Consider the following 19,739-nt stretch of genomic DNA (forward strand, 5'->3'; position numbering starts at 1 on the left):
AACAACGACAAACCAGGCTCTAAGCTGGATTTCAGAAGAAGGGGTGTACTGTGCTGTCTCTGGACACACGATCCAAGTCAACAGGGGGAACAGAAATTATTACTGCCCACCAAAATACACGTTTCGTACTGATAAGACCAACTCTGTCTCAAATCTAGGTCCTGTACTATAAAGTCAGTACTCACCATGTATAAGCAAACCAATACCACAGGCAACTCTAGGAGGATGGGTGTGCTAGTCTAGTGGCTAAGCAAACGGGTACTGGTGAAGGCGGAAGGCGGTCTGGCTCCACAGCATTCAGAATGATCTGTGCTATGCAGGAAAGCCCCCTCAAAGCTATCTAGCCAATGTGCGTGCTCTGCTTTTTTTTTTTTCTTTCTTTTTTTTGCTATACAGCCCAGGCTGACCTTGAACTTCTAGCAGTCCTCCATCAGGCTCCCAGGTGCTGGGATCACAGGTGTGCACCACCCACGCCCAGCCAGAGCTTTCTACTCTTCACATCCCCTCCAAGCGGGCCAGTGCAGGTGTCAGAGGCTGTGCTGTGTGGTGCACTGCATGTGGAATGCCCCGGCACATTCCAGATGCCTCACAATTCTGCCAGTGAGGACGGCGCTAACCACATGTTCACAGCACATGTGTGTTCACGTGGCAACCGTACCTCAGCAGTTTCATGTCCGTTAATTGTCATACAGACGTCAAGGTCACTCTGTTTGAACCCAAATCCATTTTTGGAGGAGCCAAACAAGCTCAACTTAGTTCCTGTTAGGGACAGATGACAAGTAATAGCTCATTACCTGAGTATATTTAATTGTTGTTTTAATGAATCCAAAATACCAATTGCTAACTATCCTATCTCATAGTTAAGGTCTTTAAATGTTTTTATGACATTTATTTAGTTATTTACTGTGTCTGTGTGTGCATGTGGAAGGCAGAGGACAATACGTAGGAGCTGGTTTTTCCTTCCACCACGTGGGTCCTGAACTCAGGGCATCAGCTTGACATGAAGGTCATTTATCTGTTGAGTCGTCTCGCCAGCCCCAATGTCTTCTTAACTACACATTTATTCTTAATGATTTCCTCAGTTTACTTAAAAACACATGCTGTATATGACATGAAAGATTAGTGGATACCACTTTACACCAAAATGCAAGGATGTTTCAAGGAAAAATGTGGACCATTTACTACGGTAAGAGCAATGCTTGCAGTGTGCCTTAAAAGACTGACTTTCCCCTCTGTGTGTGTCTACATACTCTAGTCATATGTCCGCAGAGACCAGCGGTGCCAGATCCCCTGAAGTTGGTCTGCAAGAGCAGCATGTGCTCCTAACGGCTAAGCCAGCTCTCTAGCTCCTGGAAAGACGTAGGACTGACTGCCCTCACGTGTGCTGGGTGATCTGCAGTTGTAGACCACGTGTGGTGGACCAAAGCCCACCCTCGACATACAGACTACCTCACCTCTGACCCTGCCCACCACAAGGTTCTCCCGTTGCTGCTGCAGTTAATGTGCCTGTGATACACGTAATCGTTCATTACCTCTCCTTTCCTAAACATAAAAAGCTACTCACCTGGAAAGTCCTGTTTTATGAAACTTTCTAGATTTTGCCGGATATGTTCGCGAGCCTGATCGTCTACAAGAGTTGGAGAAAAATCCTCTGTTTGAAAACAAATAGACACAAATGAGTGGGGAGTGGTTTAAAAGACGAGAAAGAGTTGACACCGCTAGAAAACCTGAAAAGATAGTTTTGAAAAAAGAAAACTTACAAGCTTCAAAAACTAGATTTGATGCCTTTTCAGCAGATAGTTCTAGCAATAAAAAGCAGATGAACAACATCTGTCAAGCTAGGCCTGTGGGACACAGATGTAATGCCAAGGGGAGGGAGGGAGATAAGAGGGTCACTTCAGGGTCCACAGCAGCCAGGGCCACTCAGGGAGACCCTGCCTTAGGAAGTCTATCCCCGAGAACTGCCCTCGAGATGGAAGCTAACTGGGACGGGGCTCAAAACCTGAGTTGATAAAATCCTCTAGAATTCCAACAGAAATGTCTGTGGGCTGTTTTGTTTTTAACTGGGAGCCTGGTTTTCTTTTTTACTATCTGAAAAAGTTTAACAAAATGAAAATGTCATTGATAGCTGGACAATCCTGGGTATTTGGGAGGTTAAGGTGGAGGAGGATTGCAGGAATCCAAGAATTCAATAACATGATGAAATAGCATCAGAGAGGGAAGGCAGGATTAAGCTGGGCATGATAGCCCTGCCTATAATCCTAGTATCCTGGAGTTAAAGGCAGGAGGTCAGCGAGTTCAGTGGCAGCTTCAGTTACAGAGAGGGCCATAGGGGAAGCTCCTTAAAATTTCAATGTGGAGTACTGTACATCCAGTCTAAGCAGCAGCTGGCTTCTTGTGGAAATAGAAACCGAGACCTCTCGATACCAGTGCTTCCCCAAACAACTGTTCCTTAAAGAGCTTGCATGAGGGCAGTTCATTAGTGTTCACTGAAGTGTGTTTTCCCTCAAGGCTCTGGGACCGTCCCAGAGAAGGGAGAGCCCGAGGCTCCAGAACATCAGACAGAAGCAGTCACTGTTCCAGCGTGGACGGGCTAAGTAGCCCTCACACTAACTGAGGAGCTGACAGCCGATGGCGTCTGGGAGGAGAGGTAGCTTTCTTTATGGATGTGAATCCAGTGGATGGCCCCACAGGAGGAGTCTATGGGAAGCACAGACTGGATCAGTGAGAGGTGGAGAGTGGATGCAGAAGCTGGGGAGGAGTGGTCGGTAAACATGACCACAACACATAAGGCTGACAGGGCACATCAGGGGAACACAAAAGACTTACTGTAACACTGGATGCAAACTTGGTCTAAGATATTTGAGAACTTGGGTGTCAGTGGTGGCAGAGGGTCTAGTTGGATTCTCTTGAAGTCCTCAGGACAGTCCTTCTTTAGATGGCCTTCTCGCTTACACAAGCTACACACTACTGTGGGAGACTGCAGGGATATGGAAAACCAGAGCAAGTGTAAGTGAGAATCTTTGCTAAATAAAGGGTGCTAGAAAAAAATTAACTACACATATACCCTAATTTAAGCTACTCCAAATGGCCTGAGAGATGGGATGTGGTGCTGGTGACATCAGGAGAGATGTGAACTGTCTGTGTCCTATGCACTTCTAAAGGAGGGACATGAATCAAGTGGTGTGAAATGGATCAGAACGGGTGAAACCACAACCAGATGGGAAGCTGTAGTTCTAGTGCACAGACATGGAAACCAGGCTGACAAACAGCTCAGCAGCCAAGCCTGGTGACCCGACCTCAATTCCCAGGACCCACACAGTGAAGGAGAGAACTGACTGCCACAAGCAGGCAAACGGCGCACACGCCTCTTCCTCACAGGAGATAAATGGGTAGGTGTGATAGAAGAACACCAGTAATGGTATTCATTAGAATTATCCAGAGTCCCCAGATCTAAGACCACCAGTGACCATTACCTTGCCTTTGGTGAAGGCCAGTTTTCTAAATTCATAGAAGAAGTCAGACTGGTCCCTGGGTGAATTTTCCTCAAGAAAGCTTTTCTCGTTAAGACTTATTCTGTTTAGGTCTATGAGTAAAGTCCCATCCATGGGTTCTCCACACTCGTCAAGATCTTTGCTCTTAGCAAGCTCAGCCAAGTCATCCTCTTCAGAGAGGACATCCTCCTCACCCGACCCAGTGTGCCTATTGTCCTCCTGATGTTCACTAACAACCCCCTCCTCAACTTCTGTGTGGTTCATGCTGAGCCTGGGCTCTTCCTCCTCATCCTCTTCCTCCTCTTCCTCCTCCTCGTCGTCATCGTCGTCGTCATCAAAGTGCATGACTGCTGAGGCCTGGCCCTGGACTCCAGGGGAAAAGCAGTTCAGAGACTCCTCCAGCTCATCAGTACCATCCGTGTGTCCTTCATTTACATCAGCCTTGTCATCCAAGGAGGCGCAGCTGTCCTGCTCCTTGGCTCCAGGGCTCTGGAGCCCAACTAACTCCAGAGTGTTGTCTGCCTGGAGACCACACAGGCCGCCACAGTTCTGAAGTTCTGGATGCTTGCTGCAGCTTAAGCTGTGATCATCAGTGCTCCAAAGACGCCCAACCTTCCTTCTGACTTTCTCGTTGGCACTTTCTGTTTCTCGATGCTGTGCCATGGCATCCTCATGGCCCTCGCAATGGACCTCTGTCTGGTGTTCTGTTTCTTGATGCTGTGCCATGGCATCCTCACGGCCCTCGCAATGGACCTCTGTCTGGTGTTCTGTTTCTCGTTGCTGTGCCATGGCATCCTCACGGCCCTCGCAATGGACCTCTGTCTGGTGTATCTCCTTTGGTGGGCTTCCCAACTGCTCAGGGGTACTTTTAAGAATAAGCGGTTGTGCCTTGCAGGCTTCTGAGGTGGGCGTACCAGGACCTTGGGCCACAGCTGCTTTCACCGGTTTATCAGTTTCTGTAGCTTGGAGCTTCGGGCCACAATTCCTTGCTCCTTTATCTGGGTCTGAAACATGGGTGATGGGACTAGGAGGCTTTGTGAGGTTGGGTTTTGTGACTCTATGTGGAAGAGCAAAATATTTGTATGTTGTCCTCAAACAATGAAGTATGTACTCAAACACGGGTTGGCTATTCAGGGTCCTTGCCACATTTCTTTTAACAGAATAGGGGTCTGTAACAAGGAAAAAAAAGAGAGAGGAAAAAAAAAGAGAAAAGCCACGACTTCATACTCTTTTATTTCATCATGCTTAAAACTAGACTTTCAAAGGTAACGCAGGTAACAACAGTAAAATGGATCATGCGCCTTGCATGCTTTAGTACATTTAAAAACAACTCAGGTGGGAGTGAGGGCGGCAGTTTAAGAGCTGAAAGCAATGCTCCTGAGTCTCCTGCTCTCCGCAGAGAACCCCGGGAACTGGTTCCCTTCCCTAGCTGCTCAGTGACTGGAGGGGGGAAAGATATCACTACCGTGGCTCTGGGGAACTCAGACTTCCCGACAGGCTTTGTGACCGAGCGCTCTGCACCCTGCTCAGCCAGCCTTGCAGTGTGTCGAGCTTACCTCCACTCTTCCGCCCTGGGAGGCCCCATCACTGAAGTGGCTGGCCTGAGTTTCAGGGGCGAGAGGGAGGCACCAGGAGGAGACACCACTTCTCTCAATCTTTTCTCCTCCCCTAGAACTCCAGCAGGTTAGGCAATTGGCCAGAAGAGCTGAGCCACAGAAACTGCAGGGGAGGGTTTAAAATGTGAGATTCCCTAAGACTGCACATAGAATTTATGCAAAAAGAAAAAAAACCTTATGCAACATAAAGCTTGAAAAAAAAAATCAAGCAAAACCAAGATTTCCGTGTAGGAGTTTTGCTGTTGCTCTTAGGTTAAAGGAGGAGAGCTAAGATTTCTAGACGGTTCCAACCTCCTGACTCTGCAAAGCTGAGAGGAGTTCATCCATTGAGTGACGCCAATAGGACACCAGTGTCTGGCTGACTCTGCAAAGTGACAGCCTTCACTAGAACGTGTTCATGACGAAGCTATTGTTTTCTGCATCAAAAATAACTCTCTGTTCCTCCACTGGAGTCAACCAACATTAAGAACAGTGCTTTCACGAGAAAAATATCTTACTCATCTTGGTAAACTAATCCTCAAAAGGAATTCCTGAGATGGTAGAAGTGAGGACAGTGAGGAGAACGGCGTAAAAACCACAGGGACACTGAGAGAGAGCTAAGTTCCTACACACCTTACAAAGCAGGGACTCAGGCACCTTTAACCAGTCACTTGATAATTAAAACACTGTACCTTAGGGTAAGCCCTTAGTCCCTCAACCCAGTGCAGTGCATGCAGGGCCTAGTGTCATTTTACCTTCAGACCAGGCCCACCTCTGGTGGCAACTGTAAAGAGAAATGTGATAAAAGTGGGCTGTTGGTTGGCACCACGTAAAAAGTAGCCGAACATTATTACCTTCAATAGCGATGCGCTTTTTGGGCCAGTCCTTTGATTCCCGGGATATCAATTCTTTGACGCGAATACTGATCACTAAATCAGCCAGATTAAACTCTAAAGCATAGAACCGCAGCAATTCCACCCAGAGCTGCCCAACTGGCACTGAAGGCTGGTGTTTTATATTAAATGTCAATGGCACCTATGGATGATAAGAAACACAGAGGTTAATTTAGATGCCAGCTCAGCCTGAAAAGTCAGAGATCACTCAAACTTAAGTGAAAAATCTGAAGACTTCAGAAAAGCATGAGTCCATCTAGGTAATCTTTGTGAGTTCTGTGAGCTGGACAGTCCATCTAGGTAATCTTTGTGAGTTCTGTGAGCTGGACAGTCCATCTAGGTAATCTTTGTGAATTCCATTTGGTCAGAGGCGAACAGCCCTGCACCCTGGGGTTCGAGTGTGTTAACACTCAGCCATTGTCCCCGGAATGTCACCAGAGGAGCAGACAGCACTAGGTGGTGAGGCCCCTGAGGAAGGCTGCTGGTGTGCTCAGGAAAGACCTCCCGCTGCTGCTGCTGCTGGCAGAGGCACCTGTGCAGGTGGGGTACTGCTGAGGCAGGGGAGGAGGAAGGAACTCACCCTATCTGCCAAGTGGCACTGCATCTTAAGTCAGATAACATTAACATCAGAAACTGACACGTGTGTGTCATCACAGACTCTGACAAGTCAAACAACATACGTGACAAAATCAAAGTCCATAGGACCTAGGATGGAAGGGAGCAGCGGTAAGTCCCACTGTGACTGCCAGCGCACAGCTCTTAGCTACTCTGCAAGTCACTTTCTCCACTCTAGGAGAACTGGCTGTGTGACAAGTCTAGTTTAAAACCCACACTCTGCCAGGTGCTAGCTGTGATGACCTTGGTCAAGGTCTATAGCCTGTCTAAAACTTGAATTCCTCATCTGGAAAATGGGGATAGCAGTACCCACCTCACAGGGTTGTTGGGAGGACTGAATGAGATAGTGTCTGTAAAGGGCTTAGCACAGTGCCTGGCAGACAGTGTTCAAAAAATGGTCGCTATCATTATCTGCAGAGAAGGGATGGTACACCTATAACACAGGACAGCGATGAGGATTAAATCAGCAGCGAGGGAAAGCAGCTGGCAGATGTGGCTACTCTCGCACTCTTTCTCAGGAGCTATCTTTGGAAGAATGCAAACATCACTGAAACACGTCACACTGTAAGATGCTCTTTAGAGGTAACTCAGTTCAATGCCCAAGTGCTACAAGAAGGACCTGAAAGGCGCTTCCATGATTGGTTGGTGACTCTGCTTAGCAGGAAGAGTCAGGAGAGGCTAAGCATGCCACTGCTCTGAAGTTAAGGATGTTCTAGAGGCTGCTTAACCTCTCAAAATATCAGTTTTAAAATGAAGCATTAAATGGACACATAACAGTGGGTTCACATTTTTCTCTAATACACAACGAATAAAACATTTTCAATATATAATATATAAATTTGTCTACAATCACATTTCTAATACCACGCTTCAAAATAAGCAATGTGATACTACATTAATTAGTAACCCTCAGGCACATAGATTCTGCCAATCATGAAAAGCCAAGCTGTGATTCCTGACTGGAACGGGCATGGTCTAAGTACCACACATTGTACCTGAGGACAAAGAAAGCCTGAGAGCCTTGCTGAATTGTACCTCTTTATCCACAGGCATTTGTCTCTCATGAAGGATTTTTAAGTCTCTCACTTAAGCCTTCAAAGCTTCATAGCAAGGAGCTTAGAAGATGTGAAGTGTTTACACCACTGGCGTTAAGCTTTCTTTCCATAGAGAGAAGTGTTTACACCACTGGCGTTAAGCTTTCTTTCCATAGAGAGCGTCCTTCTCCGCCGACCGCACCACATCCCCGCACTGAGCTAAACTCTCTAGGTGTCACTGCCTGCTGGAGAGGGCACCGAGATCCCTTGTGGGGAGGAAGCCGGGGCACGGGAGAGTTAAGGGACCTAAAGACACATAGCTGGGAAGGCAGAGCTGGACACAAGAGCCTAGGCTGCTGCCCACAACAAGTCTGCAGCTCACCACTGTTCCATAAACCATGGACTAGAGGAGTGACATGACCTTTTAGTATACACTGGGCTTAGAACCACAAACCCCAGTCTTAGAAATATTTTATGGCTAGTACAGTCATCTTATATCAAAGAATTCTACTCAGTATCTTTAAAAGGTCTCTGCACATAGAAGAAGCCATATAAATAATTGGATTAGTGATGTCAAATTTTCAACCTTTCTCATCACTTGTTTATTCAAGAGGCTGAATAGACAAGGAAATGAAATAGTCATGAACTAATATATAAATACGTGAGCTCCTTAAGAAATAAACGGGGCCAGCCGGGTGGTGGTGGCGCATGCCCTTAATCCCAGCACTCGGGAGGCAGAGACAGGCAGACCTCTGAGTTCGAGGCCAGCCTGGTCTACAAGAGCTAGTTCCAGGACAGGAACCAAAAAGCTACGGAGAAACCCTGTCTCGAAAAATCAAAAAAAAAAAAAAAAAAAAAAAAAAAAAAAAGAAGAGGCCGGGCGGTGGTGGCGCACGCCTTTAATCCCAGCACTCGGGAGGCAGAGGCAGGCGGATCTCTGTGAGTTCGAGACCAGCCTGGTCTACAAGAGTTAGTTCCAGGACAGGCTCCAAAACCACAGAGAAACCCTGTCTCGAAAAACCAAAAAAAAAAAAAAAAAAAAAAAAGAAGAAGAAATAAATGGGGCCAACCATATGACCCAGACCTGCACTCAAAGTCAGCTTACTATAGAGAAGCTGCACAGCCATGTTTGCCAGTGCAGTACTCACACAGGTCATGCTACGGAGTCAGTCTACAAACCCACATGGATGAGAACAATAGGTCTCTCTAAATGACATGAAATCTTATTTGTCCATAAAAAGGAAATTATGTTGTTGGCATGAAAATACATGGAATTAGAGATTATCACACTAAAATAAGCCAGTCTCACAAATATGGGCATCCCATTTTGTCTCATATGCAGAGCGGAAGAGCGGAATAAGGTAGGTCAGTAAAAAGGGGTCTATTCAGGATACGGAGAAGGAACAGTGGTAGGGGACAGGTGGACTAAGAAATGGTAGCAGAGGAATGAACAAGATCAAAACATATTACAATCATGCAGAGAAACGGCGTTTGTAGCGAGACCCACTCCTAGGTACAATTAACCAGTCACAATAAAGCCACATCTGGCAGCTTTGAAGGCTGAGGCTGGAAGACTGCCACAAACTCCAGACCACGCTGGGCTACATGCTAAACTCAGGGTCAGCCTGGGAAACTGAGCAAGACCCTATTTCCAAAACACAAACCAACGTAAACAAAAGAGAGTGAGGACAGACTGATGTGTGAATACCACAGGACACCAGGGAGAACAGACCTGCCCCGTCTTCCTGGGCGTCTCTTTGGGGGCCTCCTCTTTTGTAGTGCTGGCGCCCCCTGTGGTGTCATCGGTGTATTCCCAGACCACGGAGTCTTTCTCAATGTCTTTAAGGCTGAAATTCCCTAATTTATTTAATGAGAATTCTTCAATCTAGAAGAAAATAATTAGACATATCTTACTATATTGTATGAACAATTCTGATACAGAGGGTATCAAAATATTCATAGGAGTAAAAACTCAACACACACAACAGTTCACTGAACGTAAAATTGGGGATGGCAAGATAGGTCAGTAGGTAAAGGCCTAACGATCTGAGGTCAATCCCAAGGTAGAATGGAGTAGGGGGTTCCTGAAAGTTCTCTGATTTCTACACACAATAATGAAAAAAATTACAAAAATAAAAAACACAAATCAGTTCACCAACTACCTTTAAGATTTGATAATTTAAGTATCTTTTCAGGGTAAAGAGCAGGGTTTTGATTTGCAAAAGCCATGGTGACTTTGCAAAGTAAGTTTTCAGTATCCTGGCATGTCTGAGACCTGTCACAAAACTGGAAACAAATAAGCAAACAAACAAAACAAAACCCTAGGAGAAAACAAAATAGCCTAACAAGTATTTGAAGCTGCTCGTTCTAAGAGTAGAACTGACACTTTAGCCTTGGCTCCCTCTAGCTATGTGCCCTTGAGAGTCATCTCTCTAGGCCTCAGCATCCTGAGAAGTGGAGTCCCGTTACGAAGTACTGGTGCTATTATTTATCTGCTCATGGCACAATGTTCAAAAAATTTCAAAGAAGACCAGGAATTGCTCCTATCAGCACTGTGAGGATATGCAACTATCATCTAGACCCCCCTCATTACAGAAGTCTTCCGGGGGTGGGTGGTGCACCTGGAGTCCAAGCTTCTCAGCGGAAACCAGGAGTTCAAGGAGAGTCTGGTCAGCTTGGCAAGATTGTCTCAAAGCCAAACAGGGCTGGAGAGACGGCTCAGTGTCTGAGAGCACTGGTTTCTCTTCCAGGACACAGGTTTGATTCCTAGCACCCATGTGATAGTTCACAACCACCGGTAACTACAGCTCCAGAGGACCTGATGCCTCTGGCCTCTGTAGGCGCCTACATGCATGCATGCCCGCACGTGCACACACAGAGGCTAGGGAGATGCTAATAATATAGCTCTGTGGCAGAGCATTTGTGATGGTAGCATGTTTGAGACCCTTAGTTTAATTCCCAGAATTACTACCCCATAAAACATTAGATATCACAAATTCTTATTAAGTCCAAAAGTATTTATGCATATTTTTTACATTACTAATGAAAATGTCAGTGCATTGCAGAAGAAAAGGTTTGGGGTGCTAAGTTCAGAGAGGCACTATGGAGCGCTGGACAGTTCTCTCCCTACACAATGTGGGGTTCATCAGTCATAGTGCCTGGGCTACTTTTCCTACCACTGAAAGAAGCAACGTGAGTGACAACACGTTTATTCTAGCTCATAGTCGATCATGGCAGGGAAGTGAAGGTAGCTTTCTCCTTCAACCCATATCAACCTGATAAAGACAAACCCTCTAAGCTTGCCTAGAAGCTTGTCTTCCAGGTGATTCTAGATTCTGTCAAGTTGACAACACAACTATCACATGTAATCAACAAGTTAATGAACACACCAAGATGTGAATTGTTCCCGAATGTACACCTACTGGTTGTCAATCAATGGCTTAGCTGACAGCAATCCTACTGAAGAGTTAGAGCTCTCCTGCCTGTCCTGCTTTCCTCTTTACCCAAGAAGTCAGTCTTTTCCTGGCCTTCCTAACACCTCTATTCCCAGTGCCACAGACTCCACCCCTTGCCACCCCTCTCATTTCTCAAAGACACCACAACCTGACAGACGCGCACTAGAGCATGAGAAAGACCTCACCCAGGTGGGTGTGCACATTTATGACAGGCATTGTTTGGTTTGCTATTCTAACACAGCACCCAGAATGGTTGGAGAGGGCAGTGCTCTATAACAATTCTCCCAGAAACACTTTGGAAGACAGGGAGTGATACTGTGTCTTCGTTAGATGCATGCATTCAGTGTTCTTAAAGTCAGTGCTATTATTTCTGGTCTTCATAATTTTCTTCTTTTTGTGTAGGACCAGGAAAAAGCTCTACCATGGAGCCTATTCTGTCCTTAATGTTTTGTAGAAAACAAAATTTTTAGAACTTAAAATGTTTACTAATTTTTAAACTTGATATAGATTATAGTTTTAGTTTTCTCAGAAACTCTTACTATGAAGACTTCATTTCTGAGCATTCTAGTTCTGACTTTCCGTAGGTGTCTGACCCATTCTGAGGTAACTGGGGAGTATAAGGGCTTAATGTTTGCCTTTTCCCCATGGATATTTGGTTTTTCTTGGTATTTCTTAAAAAGACATATTGTAATCAAACACTAATATTTCGGTAATGAAAGTATGATAGAATAATCAGATACTTCAGATCTGGTTAAGTATTTAGATTTTTTTCATAAGTAATTTAATAAGATCACTATTAGGCAAAACCAGAAAGTGTCATACCCATGATCCTAGATAAACTGGCAAGAGAGGGTCTTTCCTTTGCTGAAGAAAGAAAACGGCCATTAGAGCAAACACGTATGGTGGCAGGCCTCCTTCTTCAGGGCGGTCGATGCTACAAAGCTGCAACAAAATCAAACTCACCTTAGTGACGCTTGTTTGGGGGTGGCTGGATACTAAACCCATAGCCAACTTGTACTAGCAAACTCTGTCCTGAGCCACACCCCAGCTCCTGTAAGGTTTTTCCAATTCACCAAGTTAAAAATGGGGAACCCTGTTTATCCCAGATTTAAGAAGTGGAACCTTCTAGCATGGCTATACCTGAATCAGTAAAGCCTTGGCTTATGAACCCTCCGTTTTTAACTGGGTATTTTATTCCTGGGCTGTCTTTTTGAGACAGGGTCTTGACATGTAGTAGCTCAGGCTCCTCTCTCAGCATCCTTAGCACTGAGACTATCGATATGTGCTAACACCCGGCCAGCCGTCCATCTTATCACCATGATGTGATCTTCATTTGGGGCTGCTTATGTTGACACTGCAACTCAACAACTTATCTAGAACACTACGGAACTGTAGGACAATTACAGTACTTTTGTCTTTCTGGAGTCTCTGAATATGTTTCTGAAAACAGTCTAAGAAGCTTTATGTCAAATATTACTATGCCTCAGAATAAAGAAGTTAAAATAGAACTTCTTTGGTTATATTCTACAAGTTTGTCCCAAATCTGATTTTTTTTCTTTTCTTTCTTTTTTTTTCCTTTGCTTTTTCAAGCTAGGGTTTCTCTGTGTAGCCCTGGCAGTCTGGAACTCATAGGGATTCACCTGTGTGCCCTGCGTGCTGGGATTAAAGGTGTGTGCCACCACTACCACTTATCTCCAAATCTGATTTTTAATAAGCATTATAATTCATTTTATCTTCTGAGGAATAATGTCACACTGAAGTAGAAATGCCGAGCTTTTTTTCTGTGTATGTTCAAGTTTTTAGTAAATATTCTGACATCCACTCTCTTGATGCCTGTAAATACATGTCTGACATCAGGCACGGTGACACATATCTGTAATTTCAGCACTCGGGAAGCAGAGACAGGAGGATAGCTGCAAGTTTGGGGACAGCCTGGATTATGTAGTGAGTTCCAGGCTAGCCAGGGCTGCCAAAACTAAACAAAAACAATCAAACAAACCCAACAAAATCCAAACAAACAAAACCAAAACAGATTCTCACACACAAAATCCCCCCAATCCTACCTTTGCCCAGTATCTAAATGCAATCACCAGAGGAACCAGCCTTGGCTCTAGTTTTCCAAGAGCCATTAGGTGCTTTGTGGTCAGACAAGCATTTTCATTTCCTGCACTCACTTTACAAAGAAGACCACTAGTGGGGGAAGGAGAAGGAAGGGAGGGAAAAGAGAAAAAATTGTGTTAAATAGGGATACATCAACAAATTTACACCAGCAATAAAACCTAAAGAAGAGCATAAAATCATGAGCATTTTCATTAAGATGCTAGATTTCAAAAAAAAGGAGTTTTATTTTATGCATGTGACCGTCTTGTCTAAATGTAAGTATATTGTGTGCCGTGCACATGTATGGTCCCCTAGAAAGTCAGAAGAGGGCTCTGATTCCTGGAACTGGAATCCCTGATTCCTGTAAGCTACCAAGTGGATGCTGGTCATCAAACCCAGCTCCTCTGCAGGAACAGCCAGAGCTCTTAACCTCTGAGCATCTCACCAACCCCAAAACTGGATTTTTTTTTAAAAAAAAATGGCAGCTATTTTTGAGGATTAAAAATATCTTGGAAAGAGCACAAGAACAGAGAATTATTATCCAAGGCCTGCTCTGGCCATCCTAATAGTACAAGAGTGTCCTGAGAGTCAAAGGGATTTGCCAGTAAGTGGCAGTGTCCGTGCTTTCCACACTGATCCCTAGCTCAGATGCACAAATGCTACTGAAGACAATGGCAAAGGTGCTACAAGGAAGCAACTATTCAATCAGACCAGGTTAGCTGAAATCTGTTAAGATACTTCCAACACTTTATTTTCCTTTTCTTCTAAAAATAAAAGGACAGGGAAGATGCTGGCAAGTACAAGTAACAGCCAGGTTAGGAACTTACAAGTTAAACCTGAGATTTAACCAAGTACTTGTGACTTTGGTGATCTGAGGAGCTGGGCATAGTGGTACATTCCTGTGATCCCAGCACAGAAGCAAGCACACGGCCATAAGCTAGAGGCCATCCTCAGCTACATAGTAATTCAAGGCCATCCTGTGCTACATATTGTTAGACTGTATCTCAAAATAAACCCAAATACAATAAATCATATAAAATAGCTTAAAGACGTGGAGACCTTTGCTTATCTCTGCACACCACCACGGGCACCCGGGCATGGAAGTCAGCATCAACGTCAGTAAAGGAGTCTGAGGAAAGAGGAAAAGCAATCAAGCCGGTTAATTCAAACCTTTGAAATGCAGAATTGGGAAAGCTCAAGTGCAGTGTGGGCCTGAGGCCACTACACAAACCACCCTCAGGTGACTTAGGAAGAGAGAGCACTGTGTCCAAGAATGCCCTAATCTTTCACAGCTACTGTTTGACCAGGACTGCAGCGTTGAAGCAGCATTTAAACGCTATGTGGACAACATAATTAGAAATATGCACAGAGACTAAAGACAAAGTGATGCGAAAGCTACTAAATCATAGTGTCAAATATGTACTGATTGAAACAAGATGAAATGTTTAAATGTCTCTTATAACAAACCGAGAGAATAAGAATGCCTAACTCAAGGGAAGGTACCATCCCTGAAGAGGCCTAGCTACTGAGAAAAAGCCATAAGCCTTACGGGGGACATTGTATTGGACAAGACAACTGATGAGCCCATTTGGGAACAATTGTCTTTGAGTTCATTAATCCAGATGGGGCCATACCTATTTACCACTTGAAAGGCTGGTTTAAACCACACAACGAAGCAGATCACTATGCATTTACTCCCAACAGTAAATACCACAGATTTTTGAATTTTTCACTCAGTCTAGGGCTCACTAATCCTGAATGCTGTCAACCTAACCACTGGCTGACTGCTGGTCCTGCAGAGTGCTAGCTGGACTCTAGCTAATAATTCAAGGGCATTTACTTTTATTTTTGCTTTGGATTTTACCCATGTAAGTAATTTTAAAAAGTGAAATTCCTACTTGCAGTTTGGTAGTAAGATATATTCAAATTTATAGACAGAAGACAAAATCAGAAGCAAAATGTGGAAGAATTTGGCCTTACCACTGTTCTTTAAACATTCTTGAACAAGTAAGAGGACATCTGGCTGAGACATCTAGGAAATAAATGAATGAATACATGAAATAATCCCTGAGTATTTTTGTTTTTCTGGTATAATACAGTTTGAAGTTCCCCAAATTGCTTTCCAAATAAGAAATGCACATTGCTACAGGTGAAGAGAATAGTCATTAGCCTGTGTGTAAAGCCAACCAAGAGTCAGTGAGGAGGCCTGGGTGTAGGTAAAGGACTGGCTAACTATGTAGAAACTCGTTCCTGAGGTAGTGATCCCCTAGCTGTCTCAATGGGGTTGGAAGGTGTTCTACTGCAACAATGTTCCTCTCACTCTGAAACACTGTTGCAATACACAGCTACACGTTCCAATATCAATATCCCTTTCTCTAATCTTTGTTCCACATCGGACCAAAACCCTTCAAGATTCTCCAATGGATCCTTTAAATTTGTTTCTTATGTTGTTGGTTTGAGGTGCTTTATTTTTAGATTTGTGTGTGTGTGTCCTTGAAGAGATCAGAAGAGGGTGTCAAATCCTCAGAACAGGAGGCATACGGCAGTTGTAAACAGGAGGCAGGTGTAGGCAGTAGCAAACACCTGATTTGAAGTCTGGGACGCAAACACAGGTACTCTGGAAGCAGCATCGATACTGAACAGCTTAGCTGTCACTCTAGCCCTTTTCAGACCAGGTCTTGTTCTATAGCTCAGCCTGGCCTCAAACTCATAGGAATCCTACCACTGCCTCTCGAATGTAGGTGTGTGCCACCTTCCCAATTCATAGGTTCTTAAAATTCTTGCTAATATCATACTGTTGTTAGGTCAAGGTCAAAGTTTTACTACACAGTCTTCAAGATCCTGTACAACTGGCTCAGGTATCTACAGGCTAAGCAGAGTTCTGTGGAAATGTGCCCTCTTTGAGGAAGCTAAGTCTGTTCCCAGAGCTTGTCCCTCAGTTCTGCTTCTCTGCACAGTGGTCACTGAAGAAACAGCGTATGTCCTGACTAGCTACAAGTGCCACCAGAAAGCCAGGCCTATCTTGTCCTTTACAAACTAGCACAGTGCCTACATGCAACAGGGACTTAGTGAAAATTTGCTATTATCAATGATACCAGATCAAAATAACTATTATGGATTTACTCTGATAAATCACTTAGTAGAATTTGAAACTTAGGGCTGGAGAGATGGCTCAGAGGTTAAGAGCATTGCCTGCTCTTCCAAAGGTCCTGAGTTCAATTCCCAGCAACCACATGGTGGCTCACAACCATCTGTAATGGGGTCTGGTGCCCTCTTCTGGCCTGCAGGCATACACACAGACAGAATATTGTATACATAATTAATAAATAAATAAATAAATAAAAAAAAAGAATTTGAAACTTAAAAAACTATTAAGATTGGGGCTATAGATGGCTCAGCAGTTAAAAGCACATACTTCTCTTCCAGAGGACCTGAGTTCAGTTCCTAGCGCCCACATTAGGCAGCTCACAACCACTTGTAACTCCGGTTCCTATAAGGAATCTAATACCTCTGGCCTCTGAAGGCACTCCTACACTCACGCGCCTATACCTACATGAAGACGACAGACAGACAAACACAGACACACACACACTCTAAAATAAAGTTTTAAAAAAGAAGTAAAATTTATGGGTTACCTAATCAGGTAGCTATAGAATCAAGCACAGCAAGGAATGAGATACTATGAGCAAGACCATCAAGGAATCCAACCTCAGAATCTGGTTGTTGTTTCAAAGACAGGGTCTTACTAAGTAACCCTGGCTGACCTGGAACTTCACTATGTAGACTGGGCTGGCCTCTAACTCACAGAGACTCATCTGCCTCTAGGACCAAAGGCCTGTGCCACCATGTCTGGTCTCAGAATCTGTTATTTTTATTTTTTTTGTTTTTTTGTTTTTTCGAGACAGGGTTTCTCTGTGGTTTTGGAGCCAGTCCTGGAACTAGCGCTTGTAGACCAGGCTGGTCTCGAACTCACAGAGATCCGCCTGCCTCTGCCTCCCGAGTGCTGCTATTAAAGGCGTGCGCCACCACCACCCGGCAGAATCTGTATTTTTAACAAACAGCATTGACCAGTTGTGAAAAAGACAGTGGGAACCAGAGTGGGTAAACGGATAATCTAAGTTTCTTCTGGGCTTAAAGTTCTGACTTATCCATGTCTTTGGGAATCACATTTTACCAGAACGAAGGCTTACGTAGCTAGTTTGCGAATGTGTGTGTGTGTGTGTGTGTGTGATCCTCACTTTATGCTTGCCTCAAGCTTGCTTTGTCTGAGGCTAGCCTTGAACTCCTGATCTTCTTGCCTCCAGTTCTCTAGTACTAGGATTACAGGATTCCATCATGAGGTTGTTTTAAAAAGCCTAGTTTTTAAATTGCATGTATGCACTGTTCCTATGTGTGGGGACATACATACATTGTTCCTATGTGTGGGGACATACATACATGTGGCCAGAGGACAGTTTGTGGCACCAGGCATGGCGCTCCAGTCATCAGGCTTGGGGTCAGGCACTTTTACCCACTGAGCCATCTCTCTGGTCCATCACTATTTATTATTATTATTATTATTATTATTATTATTATTATTACTACTACTACTACTACTATTAATAATACATAAACGGGGAACTGGGAGCTAATTAGGTTTCCAGACCATGTTTGCAAACATGCACTATTTGAATATCTGCCTTCCTGTCATAGAAAGGTTGGTTTTATGAGGGGAATTTAAACCTTCTGAATTCATAGACACATACACACCCTCGCAAGATCCATACACCTAAAAAGTAAGTAGAAAAGATCTGTAGAAAAATAAACATGAAAATCTGTAAAGTAAAACAATAAAATTCTGAAGCTGCAGACAGACAGAAGACATAAAAATGAAAATTCTCAGGGAGAGCTGTCACGGCCACACTTTAAGTCTCAAAATATATTCACATCCAGATCACATTGGAAAGAATTTACACTTTTGGCCATCAGACAGCCAAGAGTCTGGAGCCCGCTCTGGAAAAGCCTACGCCACTGTGCACCACAGCAGGCTGACACCAGCCAAAGCGAAAGTCCTAGAACGGAGCGCGGTGACAAGGCGGCTTCGTGAGGCCTGATTTCCTCACGATCCGTGTGAGCCCCAGGGACTCGCTCACCAGCAATCAAATCCTGAGAATTCTCAGATCTAAAAGCCTTGCCCCTGATGTCCCCAAGAGCACCCACCACTCCATTAAGAAAGTGGCTTCTGCCAGGTGCATGCCTTTAATCCCAGCACCAGGGAGGCGGAGGCAGGTGAGTTCAAGGCCAGCCTGATCTACAAGAGCTAGTTCTAAGACAGGCTTCAAAGCTTTCAAGAAACCCTGTCTCGAAAAACAAAACAAAGAGGAAAGTGACTTCTGTGTACATTTTGAGAGGAACAGAAAAGATAAGGATACCAACTGGCTTGATATTCTAAGACCAAGCAGGTCTGCACAGCCAAATGAAAATACACACAAATATGGCCAAGTTCTCCGCAATAAAACAAGCTTAAAATAAAGACAGGGGCTCAGGAGTTAAAGCGCTTCTTCTGGAGGACCAGAGTTCAGATCCCAGCACTCACACCAGGTGGCTCACAAGCTCCAGGGGATCTGATGCTCTCTCTGGCTTCCATGGACACCTACACACATGGCATTCATGCACATGCATGCACACGCTCGCGCACACACACACACAGAGTAGGAAGGGCACGTGAGTGAGTTCATACCATCATGTAAACATAAAACCTTTCTTAAAAGCTAAACAAATAAAAGAATTCTTGGTGACTGAAAAGTCCAGCACATCATTTTGTACTTACGATAGCTGGAAACTGAACATCAATGTTCACATCTGAATCTTTGAAGCCGAGTCTGCTACAGGAAGATCCATACAGCCTAAGAGAACAGTCTAGAAACAAGTAGTATATGGGAGTCACAGTTAAAATCTCTCAAAAGCTGTAACCAAACACTGCTGTTTAAAACCCCAAACCATCAAAGCTGTGCCCAGAAGCAAGACCATCAGAGCCCAGATACTTGCAGAGGAGGACTACAAAGCCATTTGCTCAGCCTTTTGACTCCAGCCACCCTGCCATGGGCTCTGAAGCATCTAATGATCACATTATGATCATGATCACATTTTAAAATCCTGATATGGAATGTGGAAAGTCCCCTGGTTTTAGAACCTCCGTACATCATGAGCTACTACAAGCATTTCTTTCTAGAGTCAGAATGCACAGGGAGCTCTGACTTAGTATATGGAGTAGGTTTCACTAAAAAGTAAGGGTTCTTGCTGTTGTTCAGGTTTGCCTTTGTAGTGATACTGTGTTTGTTTTAACAAATAAAGCTTGCCTGAAGATCAGAGCACAGAGCTAAGCCACTAGAGTCCAGGCAATGGTGGCACACACCTTTAATCCTAGTACTTGGGAGTTCCATGCCTTTAATTTCAGCACTAGGGAGATAGAAACAGAAAGGGAGATGGCTGGGCTGAGGGAGGAATATAAGGAGGGAGGACACAAGAGCTCACTGCAGTCTGAGATTTGGTGGAGACAGATGCAGTCTGGAGA

The 19,739-nt window shown here is 44.4% G+C and overlaps 1 protein-coding gene across 6 annotated transcripts in view; it reads right to left on the bottom strand.

The window, feature by feature from the left end:
• Nucleotides 1-19,739, bottom strand: part of Tut7 (terminal uridylyl transferase 7) — a 50,038-nt gene that overhangs the window by 20,476 nt on the left and 9,823 nt on the right. For 5 of the 6 annotated variants that reach the window (XM_057787675.1, XM_057787674.1, XM_057787673.1 and 2 more), the window contains exons 6-16: nt 18,996-19,084; nt 15,167-15,218; nt 14,246-14,315; nt 13,150-13,276; nt 11,909-12,028; nt 9,364-9,516; nt 5,944-6,124; nt 3,477-4,663; nt 2,830-2,980; nt 1,565-1,651; nt 659-759 (exon numbers count right to left, since the gene is read on the bottom strand). In XM_057787675.1, the coding sequence (XP_057643658.1) occupies nt 659-759; nt 1,565-1,651; nt 2,830-2,980; nt 3,477-4,663; nt 5,944-6,124; nt 9,364-9,516; nt 11,909-12,028; nt 13,150-13,276; nt 14,246-14,315; nt 15,167-15,218; nt 18,996-19,084 (2,318 nt within the window). The remainder of the gene's footprint in view (nt 1-658; nt 760-1,564; nt 1,652-2,829; nt 2,981-3,476; nt 4,664-5,943; nt 6,125-9,363; nt 9,517-11,908; nt 12,029-13,149; nt 13,277-14,245; nt 14,316-15,166; nt 15,219-18,995; nt 19,085-19,739) is intronic. The other variant, XM_057787676.1, reaches the window with a different exon arrangement.

This window comes from Chionomys nivalis, chromosome 13, assembly GCF_950005125.1.
Source record: "Chionomys nivalis chromosome 13, mChiNiv1.1, whole genome shotgun sequence".
Classification (NCBI taxonomy): domain Eukaryota; kingdom Metazoa; phylum Chordata; class Mammalia; order Rodentia; family Cricetidae; genus Chionomys; species Chionomys nivalis.